The sequence below is a fragment of the Phyllobates terribilis genome, unplaced genomic scaffold, assembly GCF_046119375.1.
Source record: "Phyllobates terribilis strain yellow unplaced genomic scaffold, ASM4611937v1 Scaffold_12__6_contigs__length_324123572, whole genome shotgun sequence".
Taxonomy (NCBI): domain Eukaryota; kingdom Metazoa; phylum Chordata; class Amphibia; order Anura; family Dendrobatidae; genus Phyllobates; species Phyllobates terribilis.
The window spans coordinates 165,444,359-165,461,894 of NW_027362772.1; the positions used below are offsets into that span (position 1 = coordinate 165,444,359).

At 45.4% G+C, this 17,536-nt stretch overlaps 1 protein-coding gene across 1 annotated transcript in view; it reads left to right on the forward strand.

The window, feature by feature from the left end:
* The window catches only part of LOC141173171 (leukocyte immunoglobulin-like receptor subfamily A member 5), a 54,819-nt gene that overhangs the window by 9,362 nt on the left and 27,921 nt on the right, over positions 1-17,536 (forward strand). Inside the window, exon 3 of the mRNA XM_073657804.1 lies at positions 315-584. Within this exon, the coding sequence (XP_073513905.1) occupies positions 315-584 (270 nt within the window). The remainder of the gene's footprint in view (positions 1-314; positions 585-17,536) is intronic.

The following is a 17,536-nucleotide window of genomic DNA, read 5'->3' on the forward strand; positions in this document are numbered from 1 at the left end:
AAGATTAGATGAAGACATGAAATAAATAGGGATTTAAGTGTAAAATAAATGTCCGTAGAGGGAAAAAAAAGAGGGCTCCAGCATCAAGATCCGGTAAAAACTTGAATTTTATTGAAAAATATTAAAAACTTTTATATTCAAAAGTCACAACCAATATGGTATTAGCTTTGCAAACGCGTTCCAGACCTTGCGTCTTTAAAAAACATTGCATATCACAAATACTGACCAGGCAGCTTTTTATATCATTAAGGTGTTTGCATAGTACCACCATCCATTATTTTCTGCATTGTTATCTCTGAGGTTTTTTTTTGCAGGATTGAGACTAGAAATTCAAGCATTTCCAAGCAAAGTAGTCCAGAAGGGAAGTAACGTAACAATCATATGTTCATCCCCATATAATCAGGGAAGATTTAGTTTACTAAGGAACGGCGCTCCATTGTTTATAGCGGAAAACACAAAGGTGAACGAACAAAACTTTACTCTGACAAATGTACAGGAACATAACTCTACTGATTATTACTGTTATCAATACTATGACCAAAAGTGGAGAGATTACAGTGATTTCCTTACATTAAATGTAATAGGTAAGTAGATGTTCTGGTATATAATATGTATATATATGTATAATATATATATCACTTTTTACCGGTGCACCCTGTTGATAACCCTCATCCACATGTGTTGGTTGGAGTTGAGTATGAAGTGTAAAAAATCCTTGATTCCAGGATAGTAAGATAATTCTTGCAGTACCTTGGTCATTAGAAGGGCTATGGACCCGAGCAAAGATTGTTGGTGTCAGCTAATATCATCAATGCTGACAATCTTATCAGAAAGTTCCATCGATCTTTCTCTGGTAAGCCTGGTCCTAAGCGTCTGGAGACCATTCGTAAAAGGGGGGGTACTGTAACACTTGTGCCGATGCCTGTCCCTTTTGTTCCTGCTTTTGCCACTAGATAGCTCCGTGTCTTTGTTGCGGGTGATGCGTGACAGCATCAATCTGTTTCATTCATGGGACTTTTTGGTGCCGCTATATTAGGGATCTATGAGGCTAATTGTCTGTCCCTGATTCTTTTGTTTTCTTGATTCCTGCTGTTTTCTGACTTCGGCATGAATTTTGTCTATCGTCTTGTCTTACAATTCTGTTCCTGACGTGACCTCTTGCCTCGGACCCTGCTCTGCGACCCTTCTTGCCTCTGCTTCGCTCCTTCCGACGGCAACCCTTCTGTAGAATCAGTCCACTGAACACTATTGTAAGACCAGATCCCTGTAAAGGGGTTAAAGGATGAAGGTTGGGGTACCTCTGGAATCTGCCAAACGAGTGGCTTGTGAAGGTCTCTCGAAGGCAGCCTTTTGGAGCCCATGGTCTCTTACAATCATGAAACTAGGTACTTGTACATAGCTTTTGAAGGAACTCGGCAAGGAAATTGTTCCAGACATCTTAGATAACTAACCCACAGATCTTCTGTAGATGTGTTCTTGTGCAAATCCTTCTGTCTCTTCATGTAATGGCAGACAGACTCTATGATACTGACATCATGTTTTTTGGGGGCCATATCATCACTTCCAGGACTCCTTGTTCTTCCTTAGGCTGAATATCGTTCTTAATGACATTAACTGAATGTCATTAAGCAGAATACATTTGGAGTCAATCAGACACCTCCCTGATGATATAGCATAATGGATAAATATCTGCCGGTATTTGTCAGCACTGAGGAAGCCATTAATCAGAATATCTGTGGGTACTTATTGTCCAAGAAGTCTGAACCAACCTCCCTACTGAGCTCCTTCAAAAATGTGTGCAAGTACAAGTACCTAAAAGAAATGATGCTGCTATGAAGGCAACTGTGTGCTATATCAGTACCGGCTCTTAGGGTGGTTAAGAAGTATGTATCACTCATGTAGTATCTTGCTATCTATAGGCTGTGAGTACCCCACCTTCTGGTCCAATATGAAAAGTGCATAACTGTTTTTTTTCCTACCATTGCTGATTGGCTAAAAACAAGCGTGTAAACTACATATCACATACGAACATAAAGCTCTGAGCAATGATTCACTGACTGCTGGATCAAGTATGACCCACTAAGACGCATCTAAGGCTATGTGCACATGTCCAGTATTTGTAGCAAAAAAATCTGCTGCAAATACTGGAGTGTTGGTATCAAGTATGACCCACTAAGACGCATCTAAGGCTATGTGCACATGTCCAGTATTTGTAGCAGAAAAATCTGCTGCAAATACTGGAGTGTTGGTAGGAAAAACACTGCGTTAAATACACACGTTTTTGAGTGTGTTTTTTGATTCCTGTTTTGATTCATTTTTTTCTTCCATTCTAAGTGAAAAATGCAAAAAACGCTGAAAGAATTGACATGCTGTAGATTTGAAACTGTTCCAAATATGTAAGGAAAAAATAAGCAGCATGGGTATGAAATTACAGAAATCTCACTCACTTTGTTGATACAGTAAAATAGTGCGTTTTTTTGTGGCAAAAAATTTTTGAAAAAAGACTGCAATAACGCGTCGTATGAACATGCCCTTAAAGTCATGTCATTAGTTGCATATGAGCAACTGTGCAACAGCAAATTTAGGGCATGGAAACACACTACACAAAAGTTGGCTGAACCCACCAATTTTGATGAGATTAGCTGACTATCTGATGTGTATGGGGACCTCCTAAATCCTCCCCGACAGATGTTGGGGTGAGAAGAATTACAGATTTAATTAAATGACCTAGCCTTTTATTTTCAGGTTAGACAATCTGCTGCTTCTTCTATATTATATATAAAGGCAGGAGATCAGGAATTCTTCATGTCTATATTGTAATGCAGCGGCTTGCGGCATAACTGTAATGGTCCAGGGTGTGTTTTGGCTGATAATGTACCTCCCCCCTCAGGTGATTGGTCACATGACTGTGACATAGCACAGGTCCTGTGCACACAGAATGTCTGATCACATGACTGTGACATCAGCACAGGTCCTGTGTGCGTTGGAAGATATAAAAACCCCTGGTAGTTTTGAGACAGGGTGTGTAAGGCGTGAGGCCTGTTCCCGTGTGGGACACCGCTAGAGTGTGAGGCCTAGTGAGGCCTATTGAAGCCTGGTGAAGCCTGAAAGGCGGAGGCTGGATCCTTAGGTGTAAGCGATCCCAGTAGCCTTGGAGGGCCAGAGGCTTGGAAGGCAAGAGTCCTGGAAGGCAAAGGCTGGATGTGAGGTGAGACCACATACCAGTAGCCTTTGAAGGAACGAGGGCTGGAGACCCCCATCTGGGAAGCCGTAAAGCCACAGTGGTGGCAGAACAATTCTAAAGCAGCTAAAACCCCGCAAATGTTAAACACTGTGTTATATGGACAATGATATAAGTGACTTTGCTGGAGGCTGTAACTGGAGCCAAGTGGGCCTGTCTGCCACTTGAAAGGCTCCTGGACACTATATGTGTAATATGTCGGCGAGCCACTGAGTTGGACTCGGTTATAGTGACGCGCCCCCTGGGACATATTCCTTTTTGAGGGGAATACCCGGCACCGGATCAGATGGGGGGTTGTAGTCTCCGAGCGGCTGTGACCCGGCCCGTGCCCAGGGCGTCAAGCTCAGTGTTATGTGGCAGTCCTACAGATGTTATTAAGAGTTCTTTTGTGTCGACTACGCCACCCGTTGTGATGCGGTCACTGTGGCCGCCGCTGCAGCAGGGTCCGCTGAGGCTGATGGTGGGTGCGCAGCTTGGTGGGATAACCCCCAACGGGAGGGGTATAGCCTCAGAGGGGACAGGTGCAGAGGATGGGGGTTGTGGTGGTGTAGTGCAGACGGCAGTGAAGACAGAGTCGGGTTGTGCAGTTAAGGGTGTTTACTTACTGCAGATGTTGTACTGGTCACTCCAGCTGCGAGTGACCACCCGAGCCGTGCTGCGTCCACCAGGTCCTGGATCCAGCCAACCCCCAAACAAGTCCGGAGCGTGGCCCTGAGCTCTCTTTCTGTCCCGTTCTCTGGCCGTCCCCACCAGTGATCCACCTAGGTCCAGCTCCCTCGGGCCTTCTGTTGGGACACCCTTGGCCTTGGGTTCCCTGACCCTTCATGTGGTGTGCCTTCGGGGTGGATGTGGTGGGTGACCGTGGCAGATGCTGCCCACGGTCTCCGGTCTCTGGCTGGGGAATGTTTTTACCCCCACCAGCTTGGGTTCCGGTACCCTGATGCCGACTCTTCACCCGGGGATTTTAGTTGGGATCTTGGAGTCCTTTTCTTCTGTGCCTCTGGGTCTCTCTCTTTTCTCCTCTCTCACTCTGGGTCTTTCTTCTCTCCTCTGCTCCTGACTTGTTCTCTGCAACCGACTGACTCTCTGCATCTGACCCTGTTCTTAGTTGGTGCCCACCTTATATACACCCTCTATGTGTGAGCTCAGGTGACCAGCACCCAATGAGCTCCTATCTTTACCCAGGCTGCTCCCCCTATCTGCCCCTACACTACTTGGGATGTACCACCCCCCTCCCACTCCAGCCAGGAACAGACTCGGTCGTACCTGCACATTTCTAAGTGGGAGTACCGTCGGCCTGTTCCTCGGAAATGGGATGTGTGTAGTGCATGCAGCCTACCGAGCTCAGTTCCACTCTCCATCCTTGCCCGGGAGTGGAATATCACACCTCTGGGTTGAGGTGCAATACTCCTGTAGCAGCCGAATCCTCAGGGTGCTACAATAGCAGATATGTTGTATAATAAACTGCTGGAGTGTGAAAACTGGAAAAACGTGGCTGGTGTGCTTTAATTGACCCGGTGATGCGAGTGTCCCCCAGTATGATGACTAGCGCTGCCTTACAATATGTACAATGTATCGGAGACACTTTTTGAAGGAAAAACGTTCTCCCTTAGAAGATGTCAGAACCTTCCTGTTTGTTTTTTTTCCATCTTGTGTTTTGCGGTCACGTGACCATCTGCCTTTATATTCCAGCTCCGCCCTTTTGGCTGTGCTGGACTTCAGTGTTTGACTGTTTCTCTAGCCTGGTGCTTCGGTGCCTTTCTGTCAGTTCGTTTGGTCCTTCTGGGACCTCTAGTACCTTAATGTCAGTTTGTCTTTTTGTGTTCTGCAACAACTTCTCTTTTTAGGAGGTGTCCCATTTTTGTCCCAGTCCTTAGTTCTTTTAGGGATTCCTCCCTTTATGCTATAGGTCTTCGTTCAGACTAGCCGAGGACTAAGGCGGGTCTGTTCGCTATGAATAGGCAGCTCGCTACATCGTAGGGATTCAGCTTAGTCTTACTGTAGGGACAGCCTTCCCCTATCTTTTCTTAGTACATGTTGCAGATCATAACAATAAGTCCAGCCCAAAAAACGAAAAAGAAAGAAATTCGGGGATCAGTATGGTTTCCATCCAGGATTTGACTCAACGCCTGCAGGGATTGTCTCTGGAGGTGGCCGAGCTTCAGCAACACGTGAGTAGCTGTTCTGGAGCGCATTTTGTTGAACCCAAGGTAGGACTGTCTGATGTTTTTTATGGTAAACAGCAAGATTTTTTTTTCCTTTAAAAATGCTTGTTTGTTATATTTTCGTTTGAGACCAGGGTCCTCTGGGAATGAATCACAGTGCATTGGTTTTATTATGTCACTTTTGCTCAATGAACCACAGGGGTGGGCCTTTTCTCTCCAACCTAATGATCCGTGTTTAAGGTCTGTTGAAGAATTTTCTTCTGCTATGGGTCTATTATATGATGATCCTGACCGAGTCTCATCTGCTGAAGCAGAACTCAGGCGTTTGAATCAGGGGTCAGGTGATGTTGAAAATTATTGCACACACTTCAGGAGATGGGCTTCAGAAGTTAAATGTAATGATCCTGGGCTGAAATGTTTATTTCTTGCTGGTCTGAGTGAAAGGGTTAAGGATTTGCTAATTGCATTCCCCGCACCTGAGACTCTGCAGGATGCCATTCAGTTAGCTGTTCATGTGGACAGGAGACTGAGGTCCAGGGTAAATGAGGTAAAGACTCCTGTAATGTCAGGTCCTAGTCCCCAGAAAATCTGCTCTGACGGCGGAGAACCAATGGAGGTTGGGGCGATGTCACTCTGCTCTCAGGAAAGAGACGGGAGGTTCGCCGAGGTATTTATTGTGGTAAAGCTGACCATTTGATTAAGTATTGTGAGCTTCGTTTAAGTAAAGAAAAAAAAAGTCAGGTATGCCCGTATAGCTTGTTTACGCTCTGCAGGAGTATTTCTTTCTGGGAGTACTACTTTGCAGGAAAATTTGATTGAATTTCAGGTATTTGTGGATTGTGGTTCAACACTTAATGTGATTGATAAAGGGTTTTTGGAAAACCTTAAATTGAAATCCAAACCTTTGTCATCACCTATTTCTGTGATTGCAATTGATAACACTCCCTTGAAACGTATTACTCACAAGGTTGCTGCATTTCCTCAATATCAATGGAGTTCACCAAGAAATTTTGGACTTGGTTGTATTAGATAATTTACCCTCTCCGGTTGTTTGAGGTTTGCCTTGGTTAAAACTGCACAATTCTTTACTGGACTGGTCTACTAATGTGATTAAGTCTTGGAGTCCGAAGTGCTATGATAAATGTTGTAATGGTCACATTGCGGCTATGGAAAAAGGGGAATTACCTGTACCTATTCAAGATTTTTGGAGGTTTTTTTCAGAGGAGGAGTCGCAAGTTTTACCTCCTCATAGGGATTATGATTGCGCCATTAAGTTAGTTCCTGGAGCTACTCTTCCCAAGAGTCGCTTGTTTAATCTGACTATTCCTGAAAGAAAGGCCTTGGAGGTTACATACAGACTAGCTTGGCTGCTGGTCACATTAGACCTTCTAAGTCACCTGTGGCAGTTGGATTTTTCTTTGCTAAAAAAAAGGACGGGGGATTACGTCCATGTCTGGATTTTCGTGAAATTAATAAGATTACCGTACTCAATTCCTACCCATTGCCGTTAATTCCTGACTTGTTTAACCAGTTGGTGGGGCCAAGTGGTTCTCTAAAATTGATCTCCGGGGGGCATACAATTTGTTATGAGTGAAGGAGGCTGATGAATGGAAAACTGCTTTAAAACACTTCAAAGGTGTCCAAAAGCTGACAAACTGCTCAGAAGACACAACTAACACATGGAAAAGTGACAAGTACATATAGTCATGCGAAAAGAAAAGAGGAGGAGGAGTAAAAGGAGGGGAAGACACAGATATAGGCATGTCATGCCCTTCTAAAACCAAAAAAGTGCGAAGACGACACGGCCAGTCCGTTCCTGCCCGTGCGACCTCCGTGTCGCCGTGTTTGTGCCAGAGCTGCGGTGGACCCTGACGGCCAGCCCCCCTCTCCCAATACTGGTGCCTGTCCGCTGGTGGGTCGAGCGAGCCCCCCTGCGGTGGAGGCAGGTCTAAGCTTTTTCATTTAAATTGTCTCTCTAATTTAAATGAGTACACTTTAAATCCTTTTACAAGGATCTATTGGAGGGCAAGTCTGATGCCAGCAGCTGCGGGAATTCCAGCTCCAGTAGCGTCCACTAAAGCTGCTGCAGTTAAAAAGTTTTTATAAGGATCGAGCTTGGTGGTCCACCGCAAGGCGTCCTACCGCCAGTCCCAGCCCCTGTGCCTTGGGCTGCCTCCCGATGCTCTTCACTGAGTATCCCGGGGGCCCGAAGCATTTCCTTTGAAAAAATTAAGTGTCCAAACTACAGGTGGTGTAGCTTGCTTAACAGCTGGGATAATCCGTGGACTAGCAGACACTGCTACTAGGCACAAAGTATTTCCTGGGCTAGATGCAGTTAAAAATTTGTAATTAGATACTCTCGTTGGATGCTGAGAAAGCATTCCATAGAGTCTCCTGGCACGCCATATATTATTCTCTTATAAAGCTTGAGGTAGGGGTCTAGGGGACCCTTTTATAGCCAAAATCACGTCCCTGTATCGCGATACGTCACCTAGGCTGAAGATAAATGGAACTGTAGCACCCCGAGGGCTCGGTTGCTACAGAGGTATTGCACCTCACCCAGAGGTGTGATATCTCACTCTCAGGTAAGGATGGAGTGTGGATCTGGACCCCGACACCTGCATGCATTACACCACATTGCCATGGGGCAGGGCGACCAATATGCCCCTGAGATGGGCACGACAGTCCCTGTCCCTGGCTGGAGTGGGGGGAGGGAACAACGAGGAAGGGGAACCCTGTAGTGCAGGAGCAGGGAGGAAGCAGTGCCTGGGTGCATTGAGAAGGGAGTATAAAAGGTGGGCACCAACTTAGTTCAGTACAGAGAAGTCTGAGCAGAAGTGACAGGGAGCAGGGGCTCTGCATGAGCTCTGCTCCGGAGGCGGGCCTAGTAACAGAGGCCCAGGCCTGGAAGAGGGAGAAGGAAGGAAGAGGAGCGGAGAAGGCTCCAGGAAGGAGGAATGAAGGGATCCCAGGGGTGCGGGCGGGTGAGTCGCCACCACACGCCCGAATCCACCTGCGTGGAGGGGTCAGGCCAAAGGGGGAGACCGGTCCCCGAAACTAGTGGAGGCGGGAAATGACCCTCAGCTAGAAACCGGAGGCTGTGACATTTTATGTGGCGCAGCCCCTCGCTACACCCGCTAGGAAGGCACCACATAGGGTCAGGGAAACTGGCGCCAAGTTTACCAAGAGGAGGCCCGAGGCAGCCGGACAGAAGGGTTGGTAAGAAAGGCCAGACAAAGGACACAGAAAGGGGGTCATGTGAAGCGCTCCAAAGTTATCTGGGAGTTGTCTGAGCCCCTCACCTGGTGAGCACAGTACGACGTGGGCAGCCGTTACCTGCAGACGTGGTCTGGATAATAAGAACTGTGAGTAAAGGCCCTGGACTGCATCACTGACTCCGTGTCGTTACTGCTGCTGCCCTGCACCATCACCCCCATCCTCCGCATACACTGCCCTGAGGCTATACTCCTCCCGTGGGGAGTTATGCTACGCTCTGCTGCACCCACAACATCAGCCTCAGCGGTCTGCCCTGCAGCGGCGGTTCACTCTGACCGCAATCCACGGGTGGCGTAGTCGGACATTTAAACATCAAAACCACATAAATAGTTCCGCCACTGGTTTGACCACCCTGAGCCACGGAACCGGGTCGCCGCCACGAAGACTACAACCACCAGCATCCACCAAAAAGGGTCCGGCTCCGGGTGTCCCAAGGCCCAGGGGGTGCATCAGAACATTTTCATCACCTTTCACAATCACCAATGGGACAAGGCAGGGATGTCCTCTGTCCCCTCTCTTATACATCCTAGTGACGGAGCACCTGCTCTCATCAATTCGCCATAACCCCAATATTAGGTGGATTGAGGTGGGAGGCACCGAGTACAAGTGCTCTCTATTTGCTGATGATGTACTAGTATATATCACTCAATCACATATATCCATCCCTGCTGTTATGGCTGAAATAGATCACTTTGTTACATGGTCAAATTTTAAAATCAATGCAGCGAAGTCTGAGGCCCTCGATGTCTCCCTCCCCAAATCCATATAGGATTCCATCCAGTCCAACTTTCCCTTTGCCTGGCCCTCACAGGGTATCAAATACTTAGGAATTCCTATTCATAGAGACCCCTCCCATCTATGTTATCTTAATTTTGGGCCCTTTATTGAACAACTCCATACAGACCACGGTTGGCAAGTTAGAACTGTAAGATTCACTACGTGAACCACTGGTGTTTTGTGGAAGAGCACATGTACACTGTGTTCCAAATTATTATGCAAAAAGTGTTTAGGAGTGATAAGGGAAGAATTTGTTTGTTTGTCAGTTAAACTCATTGATGGTGATGTGTGTCAGGGCTCTTTATATCACTGTAAGCAATTGCAGACACCTGTGCTAATTAGTTTGGCAGGTGTGTCCAATGAAAGGCAAGACTACTTAAGAAGGCTGTCTCACATTATTAAGCAGCCTACATTTTCTGCCAAAATGGGAAAGAAAAAGGATGTGTCGGCTGCTGAGAAGCAACAAATTGTGGAGTGTTTAGGTCAAGGCATGACTACAATCAACATTGTGCGATGATCAGGATGAAGTGTCTTGGCAATCAAGAAGTATGTAGCTGATTCACAGTACACACGTGTGCGTGCTGATAAGGGCAAATTGAGGACTCTTTCCTACAGGCAATTACGTCAGGTTGAAAGAGCAGCGGCAAAAAAGCCTTGTCATAGCAGCAGACAAGTTTTTGAAGCTGCTGGTGCCTCCAACGTCCCCCGAACAACAAGATGCAGGGTCCTTCAGAGGTTTGCAGCTGTGCATATGCCATCCTGTCGACCTCCTCTATCCACTTCACACAAGCAGAAACGGCTCCAGTGGGCCAAACATTACATGAAGACTGATTTCAAAACTGTTTTGTTCACGGATGAGTGCCGTGCAGCGCTCGATGGTCCAGATGGATGGAGTGGAGGATGGCTGGTTGATGGACACCCCACGCAAACACGGCAAAAACCCCCACAAGGAGGAGGTGGAGTAATGTTTTGGGCTGGAATCATGGGGAGAGAGATTGTCGGCCCTTTTAGGATCCCTGAAGGAGCTAAAGATGAACTCCATAATGTATGTGGATTTTCTCAAACAGCACTTCCTGCCATGGTTCAAGAAGAAGAACCATGTATTTCACAGCAAGATCATTTTTTTGCATGATAATGCACCATCTCATGCTGCACATAAAACATCTGCATCTCTGGCTGATATGGGCATAAAAGGGGACAAACTTATGGTGTGACCCCCATGCTCCCCTGACCTCTACCCCATTCAGAACCTCTGGAGCATCATCAAAAGGAGTGTCTATGATGGCGGGAGGCAGTTCACATCTAAGCAACAGCTCTGGGAGGGTATTCTGTCCTCATGCAAAACAATTGAAGCAGAAACCATCCAAAACCTGACAAATTCAATGGACGAGAGAGTTCAGAAGCTCCTTTCGAACAAGGGGTCCTATGTGAAAATGTAACATCGCCTATAATAAAGTTTTGAGTTGAAAACTGTTTGATTTCAGTTTCCAATAACCTGCTAATGCTTATAATTTCAAAAATGACCATTTTTTTGGTCTTTATTAAAATGAAAAGGTTGATCGAAAAGTTTGGGGGATCTAAGAGTGTGGCAACCCAGTAGTCATGATTACTTCGAATTCTGACAATATGAGGGTCATGTTGCAGGTAGTGCAGCAAGAAGGCACTTATGTGTCTTGCGCATCTCGGAGCCCCAAAATTATTTTCCGGGCTAGATGCAGCTAAAAATTATTATTAATTTTAAATCTAGTGGAGCTTAGTATAGATGGGCTAATAGGATCAGTGCTGCACACTGCTACAAAGCCCAAATTATTTTCCAGTCAAGATACAGATAAACATGATTAGTAATTTGAAAGCCAGGGGAGGAGTCCTGAGGAGATAATTTGCATATTCCCACTGCATCTTGGGGTAAGTGAAGAGTCTCCGCGAGCTCAAAGAACACTGGATTTTGGCTGTTGGAGCTGAAAAGAGGACATCGGTAAACCAGGGGAGGAGTCCTGAGGAGATAATTTGCATATTCCCACTGCATTTTGGGGTAAGTGAAGAGTCTCCGCGAGCTCAAAGAACACTGGATTTTGGCTGTTGGAGCTGAAAAGAGGACATCGGTAAACCAGGGGAGGAGTCCTGAGGAGATAATTTGCATATTCCCACTGCATTTTGGGGTAAGTGAAGAGTCTCCGCGAGCTCAAAGAACACTGGATTTTGGCTGTTGGAGCTGAAAAGAGGACATCGGTAAACCAGGGGAGGAGTCCTGAGGAGATAATTTGCATATTCCCACTGCATTTTGGGGTAAGTGAAGAGTCTCCACGAGCTCAAAGAACACTGGATTTTGGCTGTTGGGGCTGAAAAGAGGACATCGGTAAACCAGGGGAGGAGTCCTGAGGAGATAATTTGCATATTCCCACTGCATTTTGGGGTAAGTGAAGAGTCTCCGCGAGCTCAAAGAACACTGGATTTTGGCTGTTGGAGCTGAAAAGAGGACATCGGTAAACCGCGCGCCTACCGGCGCGCGCATTTTGAAGCTTTTTTTTTTTTAAGCTTTTTTCACTGTTTTCAGAACATTAACAATAAGAACATGGAAGAGTCCAGGAGCCATTTGGTGAGCTGCATATCCTGCTACATGTTCACAGACTTGCCAGTGGAAAAGCCAGACTTCACATGCCAGAAATGCAAGCTTGTGTCCCTGTTGGAGGAAAAGTTGCGAAATCTAGAAGAGAGGTTAACTACCTTGAAAATCATTAAGGAAGGTGAAGAGTTCTTAGACAGAGCAGAATTATCTCTTCATGATTCAGAAAGAGAAGAAATTCGAACTGCACCTGACGAAACAGAGGAATGGAAGCATGTGACCCACAGAAGCAGGAGGATCGAGAGGCAGTCAGCACCCATACTGCTCAGGAACCAGTACCAGGCTCTCACACAGGAGAACCATGAAGAAATACAGCAAGATAAGACTTTGCCAGCAATGAATGACCTTGTAAGCCCTCAGAATCCTCCTGGATGGAGAAAGAAGAATGTTGTGAAGAAAAAACGGAGAGTGGTGGTCATGGGGGATTCCCTGTTAAGAGGAACAGAGGCCGCTATCTGCAGACCAGACATAACCTCAAGAGAAATGTGCTGTCTTCCAGGAGCAAAAATTAAAGATGTGTCTGACAGGATATCAAGACTCTTCAGACCTACAGATCACTACCCATTCCTGCTAATACATGTGGGGACAAATGACACCGCAAGAAAGGACCTGGCAACCATCTGCAGTGACTTTGAAGACTTAGGCAAGAAAGTGAAAGAATTGGGAGCGCAGGTGGTCTTCTCATCCATCCTCCCAGTGGATGGCCATGGAACAATGAGGTGGAATAAGATTCTACAGGTGAACAACTGGCTACGTCGATGGTGCCGTCAACAAGGATTTGGATTTCTGGATCACGGAATGAATTACCTATACGATGGACTACTTGCTAGAGATGGGGTGCACCTTACGAAGACTGGAAAACATGTATTTGGAAGTCGCCTTGCTACACTCATCAGAAGAGCTTTAAACTAGAACAATGTGGGAAGGGAAGCAAAAGGCCAGAAAAAGCCATACAGCTGACAAATACTATTGAGATCTCTGCTACTGGAAGTGGAAAAGAAGAACAAAGACAAAAAAATCTAAATAATAAAAATATGGGAGGAAGAGAAACCAATCACAAACTAAAATGTTTTTATACAAATGCACAAAGCATGGGCAACAAACAAGGAGAATTGGAACTACTAATGCAGGAAAAGGAATATGATGTCATTGGAATCACTGAAACTTGGTGGGACGATACACATGATTGGAATAAAAGGCTAAAAGGATACAACTTATTTGCAAGAAACAGACTTGATAAACGAGGAGGAGGTGTTGCATTGTATGTTAGAAAAGCGTATATCTGCACAGAGATTGAAGCTTCAGAGACTGGGAGTTCTGTGGAAACTGTTTGGGTAAGAATACAAGGAGAGAACAACGGAAAGGACACCATTGTAGGCATTTACTACAGACCACCTGGGCAAGCTGAAGATATGGATGAACTCTTTATGTATCAAATGACCAAGTTCTCCAAAAAATATGACGTAGTGGTCATGGGAGATTTCAACTATCCAGACATTTGTTGGGAATCTCTCTCAAGTAAAACTAACAGGTCAAGCAAATTCTTATCCTCTCTTGCTGACAACTTTATCTTCCAAAAGGTAGGGGAGAAAACAAGGGGATCTGCTACTTTGGATCTAATCCTTATAAACAGGGAGGAAATGGTTGAGGAGGTAAAGGTGGCTGGGACCCTAGGAGGCAGCGATCATGCTATTATAGAATTTTGGATAACTAGAGGAGGAAGACATGTGAAGACTCAAACTTCAAGGTTAGATTTTAGAAAGGCAGATTTTAAGAGACTCAGAAAGAGAATAGGAGGGATCCAATGGCTGGATGTCCTTAAGGACAAAAATGTCCAGGAAGGATGGGAAATTTTTAAAAATGAGATTCTCAAAGCACAATCGTTAACAATCCCGAAAAGTAGGAAGAATGGGAAGCATTTAAGGAAACCAGGATGGATGAACACAGAACTTAAACACATGCTAAAAAGAAAGAAAGAAATGTTTATTAAATGGAAAGAGGGAGGCATATCTAAAGAAGATTATAATGCAGTCTGCAGATCCTGCAGGGCACGTATCAGGTTAGCTAAAGCGGACAATGAATTAAGGCTTGCAAGAGATGTCAAAAGCAATAAAAAAGGATTTTGGGGGTATGTCAAAAGTAAAAGAAAAGTCAAAGATGCTATAGGATTTTTACAGGATGAAAATGGAGAAATGGTAAGAGAGGATGTTTAGAAGGCCGAACTTTTTAATTCCTATTTTGCATGTGTTTTCTCTCAGAAAGAAAATGTAACATCAACTGATCTTCACTGTCCTTTTAAAGGAATAGAGGAATCCAAGTTATCAGTAAACAGAAAGATTGTGAGGGAATATTTAGCTAACATAAATGAGTTCAAGTCTCCAGGTCCAGATGAATTACACCCCAGAGTACTGAAGGAGATTGTAGAAGAAATTTTAGAACCACTCTCCATAATCTTTGAAAATTCTTGGAGAACAGGAGAAGTCCCAGAAGACTGGAGAAGAGCAAATGTTGTTCCTATCTTCAAAAAGGGGAAGAAGGTGGACCCAGGGAACTATAGGCCGGTGAGTCTGACTTCTATACCAGGAAAGATCTTTGAACAAATTATTAAACAACATGTATGTAAGTACATGGATAAGAATGAAGTGATTAACCAGAGTCAGCATGGGTTTGTAACTAACAAGTCATGTCAGACTAACTTAATTTCCTTCTATGACAGAATCACTGACTGGGTGGATCAGGGAAATGCTGTAGATATAGTATATCTTGACTTCAGCAAAGCATTTGACAAAGTATCTCACATCATCCTTATTGAAAAAATGACCAAGTATGCAATGGACCAGGCAACTGTTAGGTGGATTCATAACTGGCTTAGTGATCGGACTCAAAGGGTGGTTGTAAATGGCTTCACATCCAGCTGGATGAATGTCTCAAGTGGGGTACCACAGGGCTCCGTCCTGGGACCTGTATTGTTCAACATCTTTATCAATGATTTAGATGAAGGAATTGAGGGTAAACTGATTAAATTTGCTGATGACACAAAGCTAGGAGGAATAGCTAATACTAGAGAAGAGAGAGAGAGGATTCAAAAAGACCTAAATAAACTGGAGCAGTGGGCAGCAACCAACAGAATGGTTTTTAACCGGGAAAAATGCAAAGTACTACATCTGGGCAATAAAAATGAAAAAAGCATATACAGAATGGGAGGAATAGAGCTAAGCAACAGTACATGTGAAAAAGACTTAGGTATACTAATAGATCATAGACTGAACATGAGTCAACAGTGTGATGCAGCAGCAAAAAAGGCAAATACAATTCTGGGATGTATTAACAGAAGCATACAGTCTAGATCACGTGAAGTCATTATCGGTCTTTACTCCTCTTTGGTCAGACCTCATCTGGAATACTGTGTACAGTTTTGGGCACCACATTTTAAAAAAGACATCGACAAACTGGAGCAAGTTCAGAGAAGAGCGACCAGAATGGTGACTGGTCTGCAAACCATGTCCTATGAGGAACGGTTGCAGGATTTGGGAATGTTTAGCTTGCAAAAAAGAAGACTGAGAGGAGACTTAATAGCTGTCTACAAATATGTCAAGGGCTGTCACATTGTAGAAGGATCATCTTTATTCTCATTTGCACAAGGAAATACTAGAAGCAATGGGATGAAACTAAATGGGAGGAGACACAGATTAGATATTAGAAAAAACTTTTTGACAGTTAGAGTGATTAATGAGTGGAACAGGCTGCCACGAGAGGTGGTGAGTTCCCCTTCAATGGACGTCTTCAAACAGAGGCTGGACAGACATCTGTCTGAGATGATCTAGTGAATCCTGCTTTGAGCAGGGGGTTGGACCAGATGACCCAGGAGGTCCCTTCCAACTCTACCATTCTATGATTCTATGATTCTATGATTCTATGAAAGCTTAAAACGGTTGGTAGGGTGATTTTAACCAATCATCAAGCTTTTACTCTCCCCAGGATGACACAGGGGTAGAAAAGTCATTTCGGATCCATGATTTGTTCATCTTTATGAACGTGAGTCTGTCTACATTATCAGTGGAGAGCCGCGTGCGCTTATCTGTCAGCACACCACCAGCAGCGCTGAACACACGTTCAGACAGAACGCTGGCTGCGGGGCATGACAAGATCTCCAAGGCGTAAGTGGCTAGCTCTGGCCATTTATCCAGATTGGAAGCCCAAAAAGAGCAAGGGTCCAGTGACACAGTCATGGCTTCAATGTTTACTTGGAGATACTCCTGTACCATCGTCTCTAGGCGTTGACTATGTGTCAGACTTCTTGTCTCCTGTGGCCTTGCAAAGGATGGGCTAAAAAAGTGGTGAAATGATTCCGCAAAATTGATGTTACCAGCAGATACTGTGGTTCTGTTACGGTTTGAGTGCTGAACACTTGACGGTCCCACGGTTGGCAAGTTGGAACTGTGAGATTCACTACGTGCACCACTGGTGTTTTGTGGAAAAGCACATGTAAGATTCTGCAACAGTCTCTGCTGATACTCCTGCATGCGTGCATCCCTTTCTATGGCAGGAATAATTTCTGCAAATTTACTTTTGTACCGGGGATCTAACAGTGTGGCAACCCAGTAGTCAGGATTATTTCTAATTCTCACAATTCGAGGGTCATGTTGCAGGTAGTGCAGCAAGAAGGCACTCATGTGTGTTGCGCATCCAGGAGCACCAAGTCCCTGTTGTGTTGTTGGCGAGGTAACAGTCATGCTTCCTTACTCTGTCCTCTCCCCCCAACCTCGCACAACAGAAATATGATCAAGGTCTCCCTCATCTGATGAGTCTTCCATCAGTTCGTCCTCCACTTCTTCCTGGGCTCCTGCACCTTCCTCACTAGTTTGGCTGCTACCATGCGCCCTGGTAAAACCATCTCCCCCACCCTCACATGCCTGCCGCCTTGGTGCTGCCGACCGTCTGGACCTTGCAGATGTTAGCCCTTCCGCATACAACTCCTCTACTTCCTCCACCTCCTCTTGTGCCACCACCTGACTCCGAATTCTGTTTAACATGTGCTCCAGCATGTAAATCACCGGAATAGTCATGCTGATAATGGCATCGTCAGCACTAAACATCTTCGTCGCCATTTCAAAACTGTGCAGAAGGGTGCATAGGTCCCTGATCTGAGACCACTCCTCCAGCGTGATTTGCCCCACCTCTGGATCTCGTTGGCCCAGGCTATACGTCAGAACGTATTGCACCAGGGCTTGTCGTGCTGCCACAGTCGCTGCAACATGTGCAGAGTTGAATTCCACCGGGTAGGCACATCGCATTTTAGCCGGTGAAGTGGCAGGCCCAACGACTTCTGTAGAGATGTAAGTCGCTGAGCTGCGGGATGCGAACGGCGGAAGTGAGCACACAGCGACCGTGCGCTCTGCAGAAGGCCATCTAGTCTGGGATAGTGGGCTAAAAATTGCTGGACCACCAGGTTCA